The 22,387-nt window shown below is 40.5% G+C and overlaps 1 protein-coding gene across 8 annotated transcripts in view; it reads left to right on the top strand.

The window, feature by feature from the left end:
- Positions 1–22,387, top strand: part of CLYBL (citramalyl-CoA lyase) — a 327,539-nt gene that overhangs the window by 55,828 nt on the left and 249,324 nt on the right. Inside the window, exon 1 of one of the 8 annotated variants that reach the window (XM_053916398.1) lies at positions 18,793–18,839. The exons of the other annotated variants lie outside the window; for them this stretch is intronic. Coding sequence (XP_053772373.1) covers positions 18,799–18,839 — 41 coding nt within the window. The 5' untranslated portion in view covers positions 18,793–18,798. Of the gene's footprint in view, positions 1–18,792; positions 18,840–22,387 lie in introns of those variants that run through there. 8 annotated transcript variants of the gene reach the window in all.

Genomic DNA, 22,387 nt, shown 5'->3' with positions numbered 1-22,387 from the left:
TAATTTGGTGAAGGAAATAGACATACAAGTCCAGGAAGCACAGAGAGTCCCAAACAATTTGGACCCAAAGAGGACCACACCAAGACACATCATAATTAAAATGCCAAAGGTTAAAGATAAAGAGAATTCTAAAAACAACAAGAGAGAAGCAGAGAGTTACCTTCAAAGGAGTTCCCATAAGACTGTCATCTGATTTCTGAAAAGAAACCTTGCAGGCAAGAAGGGGCTGACAAGAAGTATTCAAAGTGATGAAAAACAAGAACCTACAACCTAGATTACTCTATCCAGTAAAGCTATCATTTAGAATTGAAAGGTACATAAAGTTCTTCTAGGACGAGGTAAAGCTGAAGGAGTTCATCATCACCAAGCCCATATTATATGAAATGTTACAGGGACTTATTTAAGAAAAATAAGATCAAAACTATGAACAGTAAAATGATAACAAACTCACAACTGTCAACATCTGAATCTAAAAAAACCAAAAACAAACTAAGCTGACACGATCACTAGCAAGCAGTGTCCTCGGTGTTGTGGCTGAGACGACACAAATTCACATGGAGTACCGAGTCCTGTGGAGGATAGGGATGGCATGGCCACTCTCTCGAGGGGAGAGTGCCCTGACCCTTGCCTTGATAGGCTTTTATTGGCTTAATTTGCATAGGAATACAGGACATATATGGAAAGCTCATCAATCATTGTCAGGAAGTAGTAATCAAATAGATAACATTCAAAAAACTCGTGACAGTTTATTTTGAGTCAGGGTCAGATAGCTAAAGGACCATGAAACTTTGGGGAAACAAACTCATTTCATGCTTAGACCCTTATCATTTAAATTTGAGGGTATTAGCAAAGCAGGTTTCATAGGATTTCATACATTCTTTCTTAGGTCTGATCGCCCCCAGGGAACCTGCCCTTTCCAGCACAGGGCTGCACCCACCTCCAGCATTGTTTCAGGCTTAGGTTGAGCAGGGAAAGTAATGCAGCCAAGAGATTAGGAGACTTCTTGCAGACAGAATGAGGACTCAGGTCATGTCAAAGCCGGGGGGTGAGGGTCCATCACCCCCTTTCTCCATAGCCCCCCAAGTCCTTCCCTGAGGGCCCCCTCATGACCGTGCCTATCTTAGGTCATCCCTCCCTTGAGGAATCTTACCCGTCATTGGCAAACCGGTCATGCACTGGGGGCCAGGCAGGGTGAAGTAAAGTGTGCAGAGGCAGTGCTCCTGCCAGGGAGATAAGCTTTGTCTCCTTAGTGGCTTAGGGTCTCAAGGTCTTTCACTCAGCCTTAGCCATGGAGGGTTACAGTCTCTGAAACCAGGCAGGGCAGTTCCCAACACTAAGCAAACAACTACAACAGAAAAAGAATCAGAAATGGAGATAACGTGGAGGATTATCAGCAGGGAGAGGAAAGAGGGAGAATGGGGGAAAAGGTACAAAGATTAAGAAGCATAATTGGGTCCTGGCTGGTGTGGTTCAGTGGAATGAGCGCAGGACTGCAAACCAAAGGGTCTCAGTTCTACTCCAAGTCAGGGCACCTGCCTGGGTTGTGTGCCAGGTCCCCAGTTGCAGGCTTCTGAGAGGCAACCACACATTGATGTTTCTCTCCCTCTCTTTTTTCCTGCCTTCCCCTGTCTAAAAGTAAATAAATTAAATCTTTAAAAAAAGGAAGCATAATTGGTATGTACAAAATAGGTGGGGAGATGTTAAGAATGGTATAGGAAATGGAGAAGCCAAAGAACTTATATGCACGACCCATGGACATGAACTAAGGGGGGATTTGCTGGAGGGAAGGGGCATACCTGGTAGAGGGGCAAAAGGGAAAAAATTGGGACAACTATAAAAGTATAATCAATAAAATGTACTTTAAAAAATCCAATCAAATAGTGTGAATATTTTTCAGAAAAATAAACTATAACAGAATAGAAACTGTTCTACTCAAAGTGGTTTTTTTTTTTTAAGATTTTATTTATTTATTTTGTAGACAGCAAGGAAGGGAGGGAGAAAAATAGGGAGAGAAACATGGATCAGTTGCCTCTCAGAGGCCCCCAACTGGGGACCTGGCCTGCAACCCAGGCATATGCCCTGACCAGGAACTGAACCAGCAGTCTTTCGGTTTGCAGGTCAGCACTCAGTCCACTGAGCCACACCAGCCAAGGTGAAACTGTTCTATTCAGAGTACATCACGTAGTATTTTATCTTAATAAAATGTTTGTTTCTTTTAATATGTGGAGTGTGTGTATGTGTGTTTATGGGCTTTGAATATAAAATATATTGCTTCCTGTGGGTTGCAGTAAAAAGTAAATTGGAAAAAATACTATCTTGGAGGAATTTCTGATCTAGATAGATGGTTTTCTTTAAGAATGTGTGGGCTATTCACAAGCTCCTGTGTCTGTGGAGCTCCCTAGTTTAAACTAAGTTGATTCTCCTCCTGTGAACACGCTGTTACAGGGTGGTTGGGTGTAGTCAAAGCAGCCACCTGGGACATTATGGGGTTAAATGCCCTTTTGTGAGCTCTCCTGAGGCCCTGTCATTTGCAAGTCCTTTCCTGAAAATGAAATGGAAAATTTCATTTTCACTTGCAAGGAAGCAACTTCTAGTGAATTATTTTTAGCAGAACCCTTTCATTAATTAAGCTCTGCTTTTGTGGATTTTCTGTGTTATTTAATAGTAAAATCTATTTGTGCCTTAAGTTGTCTGTCACACTCCTTTACCCTTTTTCCACTTCTGATCAAGAGTGGTATGTTTTAGGAGCTTAGGGTGGCCTGGGGTAAGTGGTATTGCTGATAGCGCTTCTAAAGAGGGAGGCTGGCAAGTGCAAAGTTCGGAGCATCTATGTGTCCACACCCCCTAACAAATCCCAGAAGGGTGCCTTCTTGCACTTGCAGTGATTTAAAATTTACCTAATCAGGTTCCTTTTACCATTGAAGCCTAGGGGTCTTATAATATAAACTGCTGTTTATAAAGGCATGTGCACAGAGGATCTGCTGACCATTCTTTCAGTAGGCATTTACTGAGCACCCTTTTTGTGGCAGGCACTCGTCTAAGCCCTGGGTGTAGTGATGAGCAAGGCAGGCAGGGCCCCTGCCCAGGACCTTCTGTTCCAGGGAGCCTGATCCTAGGCCATCTCATACACTGGCCTTTTGGTCCATTGGTCTTGTTGGGGCTGATCTGTGCAATAAATTTACCCTTCCAAAGTGATGGCTAGGCCCAAGGATCACTCCCTCCTCACCTAAGTGGAGTCAGGTATGAAGTATGTGAAAGGCTTGTGAGAGAAAATGGATTTTCTTCTTGGGAAATGCTACAGATTCTTTTGAGAATGAAGACTTTAGACTTTGAGAGCCCTAGCTCAGTAAAACAATATTTGAGGCACAAACTTGTTCATAGAGAGCAGTCAGGACAGTGTTCATCAAATCAAGATTTATTGCTCTGATCTCTGAAGAACCTCTGAAAGCACCCCACCCTCACCTGTAGCCTCCCAATTCTGTAGTGTCTAAACCTTGCGAAATCTATCCACGTCATACTGCCACCCTCCAAACGCAATTCCATATTAGGAAGAACTTATTTCACTGCCTGTTTTTCCTGAGGTTAAAAGAAAATGTGTGATGGGAATGTATGCTAATTCCCTTGGGACTAATTAAACAAACAGATTCAGGGAAAGAGAAAATTTAGGATAGTTAAGATATAAAAAAAAAAGTAAGTTTTGGGATAACAGCCATCAATTTTTCCACACGAGCGTTTTTATGAAGGGCAGAGGGCAAGAAGCATCTTATGTCCTCTCAAAGCTAAGACACATTTCAACATGGAGATATTAAAAGCAAATTTGGTGCCCAAGACAGGTGCCAGATTTTAATTACATTTGGCATTTCTGAGTATGCTTTTGGCAGAGGCGGCCATCTTTTTGGAAAAGCCATAGATTTTGACACCAGCAGTATGGGTGCCCAGTTGAAAATAATGTCCCTCTTATTTTCATTATATTGGTTGTAAGAGAAAACTTCAGTGATTAGTATTTAAACAAGATATTCTCTGTTCAGAGAGAACAGTTGTTTATTGGAATTGTCTTAGTGGTTTGGTATATAAGCTCTGGGGGTAATAACCTCTATCTTAGAGCCTTTTAAAAAACCCCAGTCAAAATAATAAAATATGATGTTTTATTACAAGAAGTGAAATTGGCATACACCAGGTTTTCCATTAAGTTCCAGGTCACAGACAAATAAAGTAAGTATGTTAGGAGGAAAATATCCTTTTTAAAAATAATTAGGGAGCTGTCTGTTTTGTTCACCAGATGGAAAATCCGTAGTTGTGGGTGGTCTGTGTCGGAGAGAGCATCTCACAATTGGCAGGACCATGTCTGTAACTTTTCAAGTCCTAGGACAAAAATTTGAATGCCATTGACTGTTCAGAAGGCTCCAAATACGTTTTAGCCCTTCTCACTCTGCTTCCTGAATTTCGCCAGTTTTCTGAAAGAGTGTGTAAGTAAATTGATTGTGGCGTGCCAAAATAAGTAGTCCATTGTTCTTTGAATACTGAAACAGTATTACTGTCAGTCCTTGTTTTCTGTGACTTCTCTTACTGTCAATACATTATGATGATAATCTGATTAGTGGAACTGCCTGTGTTACTATTGAGAAACCCCTTTTTATTACACTAATGTACTCCAGAGCAAATAGTGTGGCCAAGTGTGACTGAGGCTTAGGAAATCGTCGTAAGATTATTGGTTGAAGAAGGATATTGTACTGTCATTGATGGGGTCGTTTATAAAGTTGCTTTGATATTCTGATAAAATTAATTTGACTAAAAGATAAGCTTTTCTTACTGATTTCTTTGGTTGATAATAAAAGTTAGTATTCTAGCTTCTCTAGTAGTTTTTCAAAACCAGTAGTGGTTTTTTTGCATGCCTCAAAGTATCATTTTTTTCATCCCAGTCTTATGTGTTATGTCTGCAAATTGGACTTTGTGTTTTATATTTTAACATAAGGATGTGTATTGTATTTATATAATATTTAATTCATAAATTTAACGCCCAAATTAAAAAAAAAACCTGTTAATGATTACAGGAGAGTTAGGTGAATAAAATCATTTCAGATGCCTAAATACATAAAATTTCAAATTGACTGAAAAAAAAGGCCCGGAATGTAAATCATTTTTCTTGGACAACAAATGTTTGGCTTTGAATGTACTATGATATTCTGTCTATGCGTAGTAAAAATGGCAATGATTTATTAGTTCCATATCCCCCCAGCACAGATGCTGCACAGTCTGTCCCTTTTCTGGGCACTAAACAGTGGGTTTTAAAAAACATAATTTCGCTCAAGTTTCCTGCTTGCATTCTGTGTTGTACTATTAATAGCAACCCTTTGTTGTTTGTGCCAGCTTACTTCTAGCATAAGACAATGATGTGCAGGAACTGCTTTTAACCAAAGTACTTCCAGTTGGCACCCGTTTTTCACATGATAGTCCAGGTGCAGTTCTATGAAGAATATAAACTCTTAAAAAATTATGTCACGAAGGTAAAAAAGCTAAATAAGTATAACAATTAACAGACTTCAGTTAGATATACCTTTGCAATGTCATGGTTTCCTTGGCAAATCTTACTCATTTGCTATTAAAGGTTGATGAGGCGTGGGGAAAATTTGAAATAGTGATGGAGGACTTAATGTGTTAAATGTTTTATGGTTCTTCATGATAAAAACTTGTTTTCCAAGAGGAGAAGTAGAAACCTCAGATGTTTGTCTAGTTTTACCCTTCCTGTCCCAGAGACAGAAACTATATCCCCAGATTCTCATTCGGAGTGAATCTTGACTTGGCCAAAGGTAAATGTGCTCTTCTGAGGAATAAGATACACAAAGGGGCCTCTGTGTCAGTAGTGTTGTTCTGGTTATCAGAATGTGCAAGGCCACAAACTCTGAAGCTTCATGTTTCGTGGCTGAAGTCTTTGGAGTTATTCTTGACTCCGTCCAATCCCTCTGACTGTATGTCTCCATCAGGGCCCCCACTATACCTTTGTCACTGCTGCCTTGGCCCATCACTGTCTCCTCTTGCTGGTACCTCCTTCTTACTCTCTGCCTTCCAAAAGGAGTTTTAAGAATACAAAGCTCCTTGCTGCACTCTCTAAATGTTTCAATAGCTCCCAACACTGAAGAATGAAGACCTTACAGGGCCATTCCATGTCCTTTATACCCTGACCCCAATTTGCCTTTTTAGATCATCTCCTTCCTACTCCTTATACCTGAACTCCAGTCATATTAAGATTCTTAATGTGATGAGACACATTACCCACCCCACCCCTGCCCCTCACTCTTGCCATCTCCTTGCTGTTGCTCATGCTATTCCTTCTTCCTATAGTACCCCCCTCCCCATTTTCTACCAGGTGAAATCCTGCTAATCAAATATCACCTTCCTCTTATGATGTCTTTCCAGTCACCCACCCTCACCCTGGGTGACAGCCACCCTTCCACTGCATCCCTGTAGCTCTGTTCATGTGTGACTGTTATCCTTTGCATTCTATTATTTTTCTAATAGCAGATCAAACCTCCTGGACTGTAGCACTGGTCCTTGCACCTGTATGAAAGTGTGACATCTGTCTTGGTGCCGAGTGCATGACAAGAATTTAGTAAATTATTTTTGAGTGAAATGGCTTTCTATCAGTAAAGATTCTTGATTATAAGCAACAGATACTAAACTTGGCTCTTTTAGGTAAAAGGGGGTTTACTGGATAGATATAAGCACACCCACAAAATTGATGAGGCATCTGGGCATCAGCACTGCTCCTCCATCTTGCCTCAGCTCAGCCACCAGCCTGGATGTGTCACCAGCATGTTCAGTCTTTACCTCTGTTCAAGCTGCAGATTCTAGGAAGGCTGTGTCTGAATGGTTGAAATGGGTCCACCTTTGGCTCTGGGAGAGCTGGGCACCTTGAGGATAATCCCAGCAGCAGACTGTCAGCTATGGGTAGGATGAGGCCATTCATCATGAGGTGGAGTGGATCTTGTGGCCATGATAACCAGTAAGTGTGCACCTGGGATAAGTGTTCTGTTGCTAGTATGCAGGCACCCTACTTGGTAGGGATTCTGAGCAAGCCTTTCTACCCCAAAGACAAGGAAGTTATCTATTAAAATGCAGTTTTCCCTGGAAAGGATGATAACAAGCCCTGCTAGTCAGCATCAGTTTGCCAAAAGTAGAACCTGTGGGTGCAGGGTACAGAGTAGGCATGGGCAGGTGAGGTGAGAAAGGGTACTGAGCGTACCAGCAATAAATACCGCACACACCACTCAGTGGTGCCACACCCTCTTTCACCTCCACACTCCTGGGCAGTGCCACTCGGAGGCCACAGTCACCTTCTTGGCTGGGCCCTGGAGGTGAAAATGCCCCCTGAAGTTTATTTCTCCTTATAAATCAATCAAATCGCAAACAATGGATACCGTTGTAGCAAGTGGGAAGAAGGGCTGTGCTGTCTACCAGGAGTGGCTGACAGAGAGTTGGGAGGAGGTACAATAATGAGATAGGGGAGACAGAGTCTAAAAGACGGTGATAAAATAACATTTCCATGATAAGTAAGCTTTGATCATGCAGGGTGGAAAGCAGATGACACTGGAGAGGTGGAATTATGTGAGCAAAATCACTGGAGCAGGAAGGTGTGCAGAGTGCTGGGAAAAGACAAATAAGCCAGTTTAAGATAAAGGTTTGTGTAGGGAGTGATGGGAAAGTCACGTTTGGGTCAGGTTATAGAGAGCCTGGACCTCTTGTAACCAAAGGCAGGTTTGGCTGCCCGCCTCTGTGAAAGCCAAAACTCAAGAAGCACTTGCTGATGTAAAGGGAAGTGGTTTATTCAGATGCTGGCCACCTGGAAGATGGGGACTCATGTCTCAAAGCTCATCTCTACCTCTCAGGGGAGACAGAGGTTTTTATAAGGAGAAAGATGGGGACAGAACAAAGAAATCAAGGGGTTGAAAAGTTCTTTTCGCAGATGAGCACAGTCCATTGGGATAAGGCAAGTGATGGTCTGGTGTGTGTCATCCTGGCTTCAGGTCATCTCAGCTTCACATCAGCCTGGCTGCATGGATGAAGGAGGTCAAATCTCCTGAAGCTGGGATGCCTGAAGCTTGGAGTCTGTATATTTTGAAGTTCATTCCTAGGATTCTTATACAAACATGCTGTTTATCTGTAAGCTACATATTAGTCAAAGTGGGCACTTACAGAAACAATGTTGAAAGAATGGTGGGGAGGGTTACAATTTCCCACTGTTACATTTTTCCATGTTAGACTCTAGGCTGAGGGTTTTAGATATTGTTTTGTAAGCAACTAGCAATGCCTATAGATTTCAGAATGGTAGTATTGTGATGGATGTGAGTTTTTAAAAGAGTAGGATTAAGTAGCAGGCCACTGAGGAGTCTCTGTCTTGAAGCCAATAACCTGGGAACAAAGATGGCTAAAAAAGATAAATCCTCAGCCCTGGCTAGGTAGTGATGCTTGGTTAGAGCATCACATCGTTCCTATACGCCAAGGTTGAGGGTTTGATCCCAGTCAGGGCACATGCCAGAATCAACCAATAAATGAGTAAATAAATGGAACAACAAATCAGTGTTTCTCTCTCTCCCTCCCTTCCTCTCTTTAAAATCAGTAAGTAAAAATAAACATAAATGAATAAAATCCTCGATGGGAGAAAGCACCTAGGAGGCTTAGATTCTGGACTTAAAGCTACACAAACTCCTGGGCAAGTGTCTGTGCCTGAGTTAACTTACCTGAAAGGTATTGGTACCTATTCACCAATATTGTTACAATCAAATGAAATAATGATGTTTCTTTTTAAAATGTCCCCTTAATCACCTGCATCTATTTGAAAATTTAAAAACGCCACATGAGAAGCTACTGTAATGGTTATCTCCTTTTCTTGGCTTTTCATTTGTTCTCCAGTTTTTTCTTTCTTTTTTATTTTTTTCTCCTTGCTAGTGTTTATTAACCTTCCCTTATCCTTTGGAACCCCATAATGGTCCAGATGTCCTAGCAGACCAACAGTATAGCTTTGGTTTACTTATTTTTTTTCCTGCTCAAAATTAGATGGATTCAGTTGATGATATGGTAGACAAAAGGCAAGGACCCATTTCATTCAAACACATCCAGTAACTAGTATGTAAGTCGGGATACAGGCTTGGGTGTTGTGATCGATGAGACCCCAAAATGCTGTGCCTTTATCAGAAATAATTTCCCTCTCACTTTAACTATGGGTGGTGACGGAGGGCTCATATGATGGCTCAATGAGGATCCAGGTTCCTCTTTTCTGGTGGCTATTTCATCCTCAGCATCTTACCTAAGAAGGTTGCTCAGACCTACCCATGACACAGGGAATGGAACGACATGCCCCTTCCTTTTATGGGTACTCCATACTTGTGCTCACCTTGACCACATCCCATCAACCAGAACTTTGTCCCATGAATGCACCCAAGACACAGGAGATGCTGGGAAATGTCATCATTAGCTGGGCATTCGTGGGCCTCCCCCTGTGTCCATCCTCCTGGGCAGACAGTGCCAATGGCAGCGTTTGCATTCAAAAACTGAGGTGTGTGAAAGGTGGGTGGGGCTTGGGAATGAGGAGTTTGGGAATGCTCATTCTCAGATGAGCAGCCTGGCTTGTCCATACACATGCAGGACTGAGTCAGGAGAGAGGTTGGCTGGGACTCCCAGCCTCCTCTGCACCTGAGCCCTCAGCCTCCATGTGGCAAGGTGGGCCTATCCAACCCAAATCTTCCGGTCTTCAGTCTTCTCTTTCCCATTATATCATGCTGCTTTCATGTCACCATAGTCTTGCTTACTATCAAGGTCTCCAAAGCAATCACATCAGAGCAATGAGTGAAAGTAAAAGTGGGCAGAGCACTGAGCCTCGAGCCTCAAAGAGTGGTGAGCCACCTGGAGAAAAGTCACAATTTTAAAAATAAGTGGTATTTTAACAAAATGAAAAAGCCCAAGTCCTCATTGGCAGCACACAAAGGCAAGATTGAAATCAGGAAACTTGTCTTATTAGTAATAAAGAGAAATAACAGTGCCGATATTAACCTTACAGGGTCAAATCCAGTAGTTAATACCTCAAACCTCATACTACTGCCATACATGTTCTAGACTCTGTACTCAGCATGCTACTTACTTCTGTGTCTCAGAATAGTTTTGTAGGCTTGATCCTGTTATCATTCCCATTTTATACATTAGGAAACGTTCACTGAGGTTAAGAGACTTGGCCAATGGTACTAAGAGAACAGATAGAGGAGCTACACCTGTGTACCTAGGTCTGCCTGACTCCAGAACCTGAGTTCTTAAGCATTAAGCTGTGCTCAGCTGGCCTGTTTAGCATGGGCAGGGGGATGCGGACAGTATTATAGAGTCCTCATGGTGGTGTTCCCATGGCAATGCATACCACCATCATCCCTTGGTGATCCCCTCCCCCTTTCTGTCAGTCAGTGAATATGCATTTAGCCCCATCCCTAGGTTGGTTCTGAGCTTCCTGAGTATAGTATTTCGTTTAACTCTGGTACCAACTCTGTAGGACAGGTGTTGTGATCCTTGTTTCATATTGGGTGAGCACAAGACCCAGAGAATTACATATCTTGCTAGGATCATATTCTGATGTGGCAGAACCAGGATTCTGGCCAGACCCATTCCAAAGCCCATCCTTTCTGTACAATCACTGATCTGTCTTAAGAACCACCCCCTCTCTGCCAGGAGTAAGTAGATATATCTTAGATGTTCTTACTACACACATACAAATGGTAATTATATGAGGTGATGGATATGTTAACTAACACAATTGTGGTCATTTTGCAATATATGTGTATGGGCATATCCCCGAGATATTGCGGGTTTGGTCCCAGGCCACCACAATAAAGCAAATATTTCAATAAAGCTAATCACATGAATTTTTTGGTTTCCTAGAGAATATAAAAGTTATGTTTGCACTATGCTGTAGTCTGTTAGGTATAGTCTGTTAGCATTATATCTAATAATACAATGCATATATGCCTTAATTAAAAATATTTTATTGCTGAAAAGTGCTAACCATTATCTGAACCTCCAGCAAGTCATAATCCTTTTACTGGTGGAAGGCCTTACCTTCAGTTTGTTTAAAAAAAACAAAACAAAACCCAAACCACACAATATTTGGGAAGGACACTAAAGTGAAGCACAATAAAATGAGGCATGCCTGTGTGTCATTTCAGTACATTGTACACCTTAAATTACACAGTACATTGTACACAATATTATATGTAAATTATATCTCAATAAAGCTGAGGGAAAAGAACCCACAGGAGTATGGTGAGTGCTACATTATTGCATTTTGTCACTAGTTTTTTCTGCCCATAAAATGTGTGACTTACAGAATGAAGCCAGGACAGCAGCCTCTAGTGGCTGGGATGGGCATTGGAAAGTCCGTCAGCTCTGAGCATCTCCCTCCCAGGTCTTGGTGTACACATGGAAAGGTACCCAAGATACCTACGTCAGGATGCTGCCTTGGGTGGTCTGAGGGGCACTGCTAGGAGGCGTGCTGGAAATGCTAACTACTGTGGTTGTCCCAGTAGGGTTAATAATCATCACTGTTATCTCTCACCATTATTCCTAAGACAAGCTTCCTAATTCCAATTTTGCTTGTTGTGCTCTGGCACGACTGGGGAAACACATTGCAAGTTGTTCCTCCATGGAATTTACAATCAAAGTGAGTATTTGAAGCATGGAAACTGTTGGCCTTGCTTCTGGCTCCTGTTGTCAGTTTGTGATGCAGCCCATCCTGGATGTCAGGCAGCAGGTTGGCCTCATGTGACAAAAACAGATACCTCTTCTGTCCCACTGGACTTGACTCTTTCCAGAGCACATTTATACATAATCTCTGCTTTCAGCCTCTCCCTCTGATATGTTCAGGCAGAGTTCATGTCCCCATTTTATAGATGGACAAACCGATGCTCTAACATTATGTAGCTTGCCCAAAGTCACGTAGCCAGGGATCACTTACTACGTGGTAGCCATTGCCCTGAATATCTGAGGGCTGACCCTGTTAGTCCCTAACCACTTTCTTTAACTGTTAAATGCTTTAGGTGTGCATGTTTTTGTACAGAGCGGAAAGATGCTTCTGTGGAGGCAGCACTGTCTGGAGCCAGGCTCCAGTGCTAATCCCAGTACTGACGTATGTCAGTTTCCGACTGGCAGCAAGTCACCTCTGTGGTGCAGTATCCTTATCTGTGGAATGGGAAGTATAGGAATAGTATGTACCCTGGAGAGTTTTTGTGAGGGCTCGGGGACATAAGACTGGAAGAGCTTAGAAGATGTGTAATGTAACCATCTTACTATTATTATTATTAAAGTAAAAAGGGAGGGAAGAAAGGATGAGGTGGTAATCTAAGGAAAATCAGCCTCAGTTTACTGCCTCATAAAACCCTGGTATACTGAAGCTGCTTTTGACTAAGCCGTGTCAAGTCCCCTGGCATGGGGCTCGCCCCAGCACTGTTTGCAAAGGTGCCCCCACTCACTCTTTTGTGAGTGAGCTGTCCACTCTTCTCTTGGTGACTCCTTCTTGGAGCAGGAGGTGATGATGACATAAGTCTTTGTTTCCTTGAGTCACTTGGGGAGGGGCCTTCACCTTTCTGAGTCACTTGAGCTGGAAAATGAGAGTTGGAATAGGTACTTTTCAGCTATAACAGACTACCTCTCTTTCACTGCCTCTCAGTACCTATGGAGGAACATTGGTGCCCAGTCACAGACCTAATTATTTCCCCCCAGGAAGACTGACATACTGACACCAGAGAGTGGGCATGTATAGACAGCAGGGCTCCCTATTTATTTAGCCTGGTCCTTCAGGTGTGGTCACAACAATTCCTCAGGTAGAAACAGCCCCTTTCTGTTTCCCCATGGCCTAGAGGCAGTCCTCGGGGGATACATGTGACACCACAGTTTGCTTCTGGCAGGCCCAACCCAACCTTTGGAATTATCCATGTTATTGTTTTGTTTTCTAAAGCCTTTTGTTTCCTCAGTTTACTTGGTAGTTAAGGCAGGAAAACTGCCATTATTGGACAAGAGGGTTGGGAGAACTGGCATGAGCCAAAATGAAGTGGGGAAATGTGATTTAGGGAGCTGCAGACGAGAGATAATGAAGCTAGACTAGGGTGCAGTTTTAGGAAGATCACTAGATGGCACTCACACACTAGCGTTAGGACTGGTCCACAGTACTTCTCCATTTTGGGCTTTTGTAAAATCTCTCAAGGGACTAGCCAAAGCTTTGTATCTGCCATCCCATCCATCTACCCCCATCCCTCTAACCTCTCTTGATCTTCTACAGTTAGATAGATATGCCTCTCTCTCCTTCCCTCCCCACCTCCCCCCCTTTCCCCTCTCTCTTATCTTTAGTGACATTAAAAACCTGACAAAAACACCTTCAAAGCCTCCCACCTTTTTAGCTGCAGTGCTGTATTCTCACTGTTCTCCTAAGCAAATGTTTACATGGAAGTAAATGCACTTTTATAGTAGATAATAGGGAAACTTGTTTCTCTCCAGTCATTCTGAGTTTGTTCAATAAAAGAAATAGAAAATAAGGGAAAGGAGTTATTAAAAAAGGTAATAGATAACAGCAATGTTTAAAAATATTTCCATTCAAAATTACAAGTTACTAACTTGTAATGAAATAAAAAATCACCTAAGATTAATGAGTTATTTCAGCAAATCATTTTCTATTGTTAGAGAATTTTCTGTAAGCCAAGATTCAAATGCAGAATGTCTTGTTGCAAACTGCTGGGGACGGGAGGGGGAAGGGATAGGCAGGAAATGATAGTTGACATCGTTATCTCTGTTAAGGTGCAAGTTGTATAAAAGCAAAACCCCATCTTAAACTTTAATAATTTGTTCTGATATTTCAAAGAAATTAAAAACATGAGTTTCTGTGTATCATGAACATGGTGTCTGCTCCTGGCTGGTTCATCTCTCTCAGCTGCGTGGACACCTTGGGAAGAGGTTTGGAGCATCCGTGCAGAGGTGCTTCATCTGTGTGCTTTCTTAGCTGAGATAACGGTACTCTGAGCCCCACTGCTAAGGTTAACCTGTATGCTGCAGAAGGACAACAGATGGAAATTCTGGTTTGCAGCCACTGCAGAAAAATAAAAACATGTTCCAATGGGAAAAGGATCTTGTATTTCTGTGTTTAAACCTTTGATCTGCATTCACATCTGAAGGGAAGGCTAGACCTTTTGGTGGAGACACATGGCTTTGCATCTGTAAAAACACAGCTGTATATAGCAAAACAAAACTAGTGGAAAATACAATGGTTTTGCTGTGTCAGACTAGCTGCTAATGTTCAAATTCTATACAAATATTGTCTTTTGATAGCTCTAATAAAAATTCTTCTTGACTTTCTGTATAATTGTTTAGTAATGTTTTATTCTTTTAAATTCAAATTTTTAGCTTTTTAGCAGTTAAAGCACATGGGTTTCTTTCTCTCCTCTTTTCTTTTAAAAGGGCCCCAAAATAAATAGCATGTAGTTAGATCATAATGAAATTATGTAAATTCTGACCTGATTGGAGGTGATGGGGGGTTGGAGGGAATCAAACCCTTAAAAAAAAGGTACAGTTCTAACTTGGTCCCTGCTCCGGACAATCTTATTTTTAAAGATATTTTGGATTGCATGGGATTTGTGATGCAAGTTACATTCTGAAAGGCCTCTCAAGCACTCTAGAAACTTAACTGCTTTATTTTGAGCAATTAAGATTTGTTATGGAGTGAATTAGCATCTTGGCTTTCCTTCATCTTCAGCTAGTTTCTTTATTAGCGTAGCCAAATTTGTTTCATTAGGAGGCATTTGCCTTGAACCTCCATGTTTCCTCTCCGTCCCAGACAGAGCCCAAGTCTGCTAGTCTGCCTTATCCTGCCTGGTGCGGTTGGTTTCCTACTATTGAATTGGACAACCTTTTCCGTCCCTCCCCTTTCCGTTGAAGTGCTGGCCCCCCTTGTCCTTTCCCACTCCTTGCCATAGGAGTGAGGTGCCCAGAAGTGATGGACAAAAGATGAGGATGAGTTTGATGTGCGAGCAGAAAGCTGCCTGTGTGCCCCACTCTGCAGAGGTGTCCCTTACCTTCTTCTGAAAGGGGCCAAGTGAAGGGGAAGCTGTTGTGCTGTCACGCTCCCCACTCTCTAGCACCAACAGCTTCATCAGTAAGCCTTTGGAGGGGGGTGAGTGAACAATGACTTTCTTTAAGAGGGATAATTTTATTTTTATTTTTAAAATATTTTTGCTTACTGAGTTTAGAGAGGAAGGAGGGAGAGGGAGAAACATTGATTGTTGTTCCACTTATTTATGCATTCATTTGTTGATTTTTGTATGTGCCCTGACTGGGGGATTGAACTTGGGCATACTGGGATGATGCTCTAACCAACTGAGCTACTCAGCCAGGGTGGGATAATTTTATTTTTATCCATAATAATAACAGCCTTTAGTGTTAATCAGGCTGCTGGGAAGAGCCAGATCTAGATGGTATGTCCTTCCTTGCACTGAGAAAGTTTCCCCTTTGAAGTGCTGGGTCCCTCCTCACCCTTCCAGGAGGGAAGAGGGGGAAAGAAAACAAGTGTGAAGATCTGAAGCCACTGAGGAATGCTGAATTGATGTCTTTCTTCGGCATCCCTGCCCCTCTCAGGTCCTCCCCTTCTTTCAACTCCCTGCCCTTTGAAACTGCAGGGATGGGGTGGTCAGGCCCTCTTGTAGCCACAGGCCCAGTCTCCGACGGGATAGCGGTGGGGCAGTGGCAGTGTAGAGAAGGAAGGACAGAGAGAAGAAGCCGGAGGAAGATGGTGGAGCATCGTCTAGATTCTTTGTAGGCTGTGGCTGAAGGTTATCCATTGTGATGACAGAAAAACAAACAAACAAAGAAATCCAAAAAAGAAAAACAAACCCCCAAACAAACAGAAAATCCTCCCCCAAACCCAAATCCTCCTTTATAGCTGCATTTTGTTCCCAGGACTGTTGGTGTCACTAGAGCCCCCCACCTTCCCCCCCCCACCCCCCGCAATTCTAGAAGTTAGTGTCAAGGACTTGTCAAGCCTATTAATTTTGCAGGCAGAACAGATCAAGCCTGCCTTTCATGAGGCCATATCCTGGTTTAGTTTTCAAAGGTAAAGAATTCTACTTTCTCCTCATGCTCTACATAATTAAAGAACGTTGTTTTTTCCTCCAGTGGCAAAGAACTAGTCACATGTAATATTTTTTGAAGAAAAAGGCCTAACTTTTTATATGACATCTGATCTTATGCTCTTTCCTAATTGTCACCAGTGTTTACTTTTTGCTGGTACTTAGTTGTATACCATTCACCCTGCATTTTAATTTCTGACAGGTGGTGTTAGAAACCGTGTTTTCCCCCTCTAGCTTATTCCCTTAAGTTTAAATATGTTCTGTTCTAACAAACTGACAGTGCAATTAAAAATAAATTCTACAATCTTTGACTGCCCTAATTTGTCTATTACTCTTGGTTTTATTTCACACTAGAGCATTCTAAAGTTTACATACTGAACTTTCACTTGTTTCCATCTGCTGAGTTTAAAGCAAATTGTGACCCTCACAACCACTTCAGGGCCTTTTGTGTTCTTATCTGTGCATTTCAATACCTTCTGGGGAAGTGCCTTCAGTTTTACTACATATGCAAAAAGCCTGGCTTGAATTTTCTGCCACCCCCCACCCCGTTGTCTCCATTTGTTGGTGGTGTCCTGTTTTCTATTGTCTGTCTGGTTGTTGATGTTGGCAAAAATCATTTGTTTAACGATGCCTGCCTGGGATGCTATGCCTCATTCTTTATTGGAACGAAATCCAAAAATATCCTGAAGTGTTTTAAAAATTAATGCATGCTGCTGAAACTGTTACATATGTGTGTACTTTTATTTTTCCATCATAAGGTGGGTAATATTTTAAAGGTACTAGGTAGTAATCATCACCAGAAGCCAATTAAAACCTCCAGGATTCTATCAAAAACAAGTTTGGCAGTATAAATAATTGATATCTGGAAATGAAGCAGCCGCTCTGTGTGCAGGGCCCTGCTGCACCCAACTGGCAGCGTCAGCGGTCCCTGTGCTCCCATGAACTGGGGACGGTTCCTGGGCCTCACATCACCCGCGTTTTCAAAACTGGATAATAAGGCTGCATGCAAACAGATTTTAACACACACACACACACTTCCTTTGTCTATAGATAAGAGGAATAGTTGACATTATTTGCAGGTGTTTGAATTCTTAGCGAAAAGGGGAAAATACCCAGACTCCTCATGAGTTAGGTGTGAACAGAATAAATTGAGGCACTGTCCCAATCCATCCAGCTTTTTAAAAATGATGTGATTAAAAAAGGACATCTGAGAACAAATTTATGAAGTTGTTATGGCAACTGAAACACTTGGATTGAAATGTGTGTATCTGAAACATGAAAGGTTGTAGGAAGCCGAGAAATAAGCGCGGCATTGTATTTGGGGAAGGCGATTGAACAGTGGTAGCCAAATATTATTCCTCTGTCGGACATCATTGAGGGTTACTGCCTTGATTTACACTTTTCAAACCATGTGGTGATTGATGCTTTCCCAGAATGTGTTGCCCAGAATCACCATCCTCTACCAGCGTTTGCGTATTGGTCATTTGACCTGTTGAGAATACACTATCCTCCGTATTGTGTTCAGTATGGAGATTGCATTTAGAGTTGCCTCAGCATTTGCTCCTAAGTTTATATTTCTTTGTTCTCATATTAATGTCCTTGTTTGTGAATAGTCTCTACGGTCTTTTCATTCACTGTCTCCCCCAACCCAAGCCCACCAAAACACTCAAAGGAGTCAATATTTAAATATTCCCTAAAATTCTCTGCTTTTTTCTGAAAGCTGTTTATCCCATCTATATAACTTGTTCTTCTCTTAATTTCTCATGCTTTTAAAATTTTCATTTCTAGTGCCAGCAAGGATTTTAAAAATTAACACCTACCAATTGGTATTACATTGTGATGGAAATCAAAACTTAAAGCCATATCCAGAATGCTTCTGATTTTTTCACGCATTAGATTTCAGATCTATATATACAGTGTCCAGAAAATTGTCTTTAAAATATTATTACAGATTCCTTGCAATGTATTTGAATTTTTTCTTTAAATGGAAACATAGTTAAATGTCAATTATAATAATTTTAATAGACTCCCATAAGGCATATGCTATTTTAATTGGAAAAAAAGTTTGATGATGAAAAATACATTTATATCGAAAAACTCAAATAAAATTTCTTTTTTACAAACACTGATTGTTGAGCCCCGATTACTGATTATTCAGTCTCCTTTATTTTAAGCATAATACTTTTTACTTTGACTAATCTTAACTCCTAAAATTAAGCTAAGTGAAACAAAAGAGAAAAAAAGTAAAATAATTTTTAGAATAATTTATTTTTCTTATGTTGTGAATTGGAACTTTTTACTGTTACTGAAATTACTCAATAATTTTTAGTTGGACCTGAGGGTGTAATATAAAAACTGCCCTTATATAATTGGAGCGTTTTCCTACTCTTTAAAGACTGAGATCAAAACATTTTTCTATTCTGTTGCAAAATTAACTGCTGTTAATCTGTCAGACTAATTATTCTTTTAAATATTTGATTAAACCTGTGCATTTGTGTTTTAAAATCTTTTTGCATATGCACGTGAAAGTGATTCTATTTTGATATAACTCCCTTGTGTAAAAATACATAGATAAAAAAAATTGGAGTCTGCACATATTTTACAGTAGTAAATTTCCATTTTCCTTTCTCTCTTTCCATTTTAAGGATTAAAAAAATGTATGATTTTGATGCTTGCAAAGTGGATACTATTTTATTTCAGGTGAGTCATGTAATAGTTTGTTGATGTTTTCAAGGTCTCTAAACAAAGTCTGATGTGTTAACAGTCTTATTAACGATGTTAAAATAGAATTAACAGCTTGTGGATGCCTCCAGCGCACAATAGCCTGTCAACCTCTCCTGCCCCCTTATAAATTGTACCCCTGCTGTCTTCCCTTTGTTTCATGCCCAATCAGCAAACTAAACTTTTGTGGAGGGAGAAGGCAGTTCAAGTGTTTCTGCTGCAGCTGAAGGGAGGAGCTAATGTGGAATTTACTGGGAGACCAATCATGCTGGAGGGAAGAATGACCCCACATTGGGAAGAAGGACTTTGTTGACCTTCTTGGCTCCCTGACCTTTCCTTGCTATTTTGTCACTATAAAGAGGTTTACTCTGATTGTCCCGTATTTTATGATACTTTTATTAAAGTCACAGAAGTTTTAGAAGTTTGGGATTATTTAAGATCCATCTCAGCACAGATTTCATTGTACTTCGTGGTCTAATTTGACTAGATGTTAATACTCAAAATCATTTTCTAAAAATTTGACACAGCAAGTACTAGTGTTTTTTCTCTTGTTTTTAAAGGGGAATAGAATTTCATCAATTACCTTGAGCCGAAATTGATTCTAAATCTTTTCTAGTGTCTCTTCCCCATAGCTACTTTCATGGAGAAAGAATCAGATTAGCTACTGATGTTAGACCATTGGCCTTACTTTGTTGAATTTATGCTTTGAAAAAATAGACATATCTTTCAAGTCTTTAAAATATTGCCTTTGCCAGCCAATGATCATATGGGTTGAAAATAAAGATTATTAGGAAGTTTATTTTTTCATTAGTTTTGCTAATTTTTAAAGTCTTTTTATTGTTATTCAATTACAGTTGTCTGCATTTTCTCCCCATCCCTCTACCCCACCCCAGCCAAACCCACCTCCCTCCCCCACCTCTACCCTCCCACTTGATTTTGTCCATGTGTCCTTTATAGTAAGTAGTTCCTGTAAACCCCTCTCCCCACTGTCCCCTCCCCACTCCCCTCTGGCTATCGTTAGATTGTTCTTAAACTCCATATCTCTGGTTATATTTTGTTTGCTTTTTTTAGTTTTGCTAATTTGACAAACTGTCATATTTAAAAGTACAGATCAATGGGTTAATCTGACAAATGAGTGATACCACCTTAACCTTTGCCACCATCTGATTTAACAACTTATAAAGTATATCACATTTATAAAGTATTTTCCAATTCTCATTGAGTGTTATACCAGTTTTGGTAAGGGATGAGACGTTATTGAGAATTAAGTGTTTTTTAGATTGCACAAGCACTTCCTTTGTAATTTATTGGTATTTTTCTCTCATAATGTGTTTTTTGTTTGTTTGTTTATATTTACTTTTCAATGGGCCACTGTTCAGTGGCTCAAAATAGAGTGCTTGAGATGCGAGATGGTCACTGTTGGTACAAAGAAAAAGCATCTCACCCTGGATGCAGTCCACTGAACATTTTCTTTAAACCGAGTTATAAATGAAATTACTCAAATGCTTCCAGACACGGAGAATGAGATACAGTTAAATGAACAAAGGTTTTAAACTATGAAGACAGGTCAGTGTAGGCTTATCACTTGTCTTAGCTCATGTTATGCTACTTATACTAGGTAAGCCCCAGGAGGAATATTTTCTTATACTTTATAAACCCTAGAGATATGTATCTGTTGATTGAGCAGTGTATGAAACTGGAGCAAGCAAGGCGTCATTTGAAACTAGCCACACGCACTGGTATAAATAATAGTGTGTTCCAGTTGGCATCTTTTGAATGTGCACTGTTTAATTTGGATCATTGTACCTGGCCACAGAAGAATGTCTGAGGTAGTTTTCCCACAACTGCACCTGCTGGTCATTTTTACCCTAAGTAGTCATTGCTGCCCATCCCTATCCCATGACCTAGTGTGTCCTCACCTTCCACTGCTGGGCAGCAAAATCGTCTTGCAACCCAGTTCAACTGACCTTTTTTTTGTATGCTTGCTGAATGAGCACTCCGGGCCTTGATGTTGCGGATAACCTACAGATGTGGGCACCACACTGTCATGGAGACCAGCCATCAGCACTGTGGCCACCTGATGGAAGTGTCCAGTTTATGTCTATATGACTTTGAAGCACAAGAAAGCCAAAGGGATTAACAACAAACAAAGAATGCTTGTCACCTTTGTGCAGAAGCCAGCTGGTATCTCACAGGGACTACCTGAGCTGCTCCATTGTCACCTAAGCTGGGTTCCTATGGATGCTCTTGGTTACTGTTATTCCAGGAACATCTGTAGGCTTGCTCACCACAGGGGAGAGGACGAATAAACTGGGAGTCCAGCGGTATGACCCAATTCTTTGTTAATGATGCAGGGGGGGATAATAAGTTTAATGAAATCTTAATAATCAGTACAATTTTTCTCATTAAATACTTTGTGAATACCATTTATCCTCCAAAAAATCTCTCTTTCTCTTTTTGTGATTGATTTTATAAACTTGAAGAAAAAGGGAAAAAGTCAGGGGTCCCAGAATTGGCCTTAGTCAGTGACCTAAGTGGATTATAACGCTTGACCACTGACATTTACCAACATAGCCATGGTCATAGATACAGATCTGATTCGGCTCTGTGACCAGTCCCTTCAGACAGAAGTTTTCATGTGTTTTTGGAATTTTGAATTGTTCATGGCAACTTTTAGGCATGTAAAGGATTAAAACAAGGTTTCTGACAATTTAACTTTTTACTTCTGCATTTTAAAATTTGTCAAATGTAGAAATAATTTTTCTCTGAAAGTTTTTAATTCTCTGAAGTGGATACTTTAAAGCCAATTGTGAAATACTGCTTTAGTAAGAATCCATATAAACATGCTTCTTTATTTAATCACAGGAGGGATTTAGAGAAAGGATGTTTTATTTTTCAGTAGTTTTCCCCATAAGAACATGCAATTATTGTCATTATAATTACTAATGATACCTTATATTTGCACAGCACTTTATAATTTTAATGTACTTTTACAAACATTATTAAATGTGATCTTTGGAAGAGTTATACAGGACAATGTTATTATCCTGGTTTTATGAATGAAGAAATAATAAATGCCTGTACTTGTAAAATGCCACATGATGCCAGCTTGTATTTCCAGAGAATTCTGCACTTTGGGAAGTATATTTGGTGTGTAAAATGGCTAGAAAACACAAATCTAGGACTGAAGTTATTTTGTTTCAACATGTAGCTGTAAAAGATGACCAAAAATCGGGAATGAAATTGCGATAATGCACAATCCCCCTTGAATGAACAATTACATTAATTTTGGCTTTAGATTGCTATGTTTTCCTGTGTTTCATGTATAAAACACTCTGATATGCTACATAATTACAGCATAATATAATAAAACATTCTCCCATATTTGTAAAGCTAGAGATTATGATCACAATATCATAGCAGAAGAATGTTTTCCAATTAAAGGGTATGTAGTTTAAAATATTATTTTTCTTATGAAATCTTAAAATGAGCAAAATATATTTGTTCTTGAAAATAATTTTTTTCTC

The sequence above is a fragment of the Desmodus rotundus genome, chromosome 13 (assembly GCF_022682495.2).
Source record: "Desmodus rotundus isolate HL8 chromosome 13, HLdesRot8A.1, whole genome shotgun sequence".
In the NCBI taxonomy this organism is placed as follows: Eukaryota; Metazoa; Chordata; class Mammalia; order Chiroptera; family Phyllostomidae; genus Desmodus; species Desmodus rotundus.
Note: the sequence above shows the minus strand (reverse complement) of the source record. Positions and strands in the feature narration are given on the sequence as shown.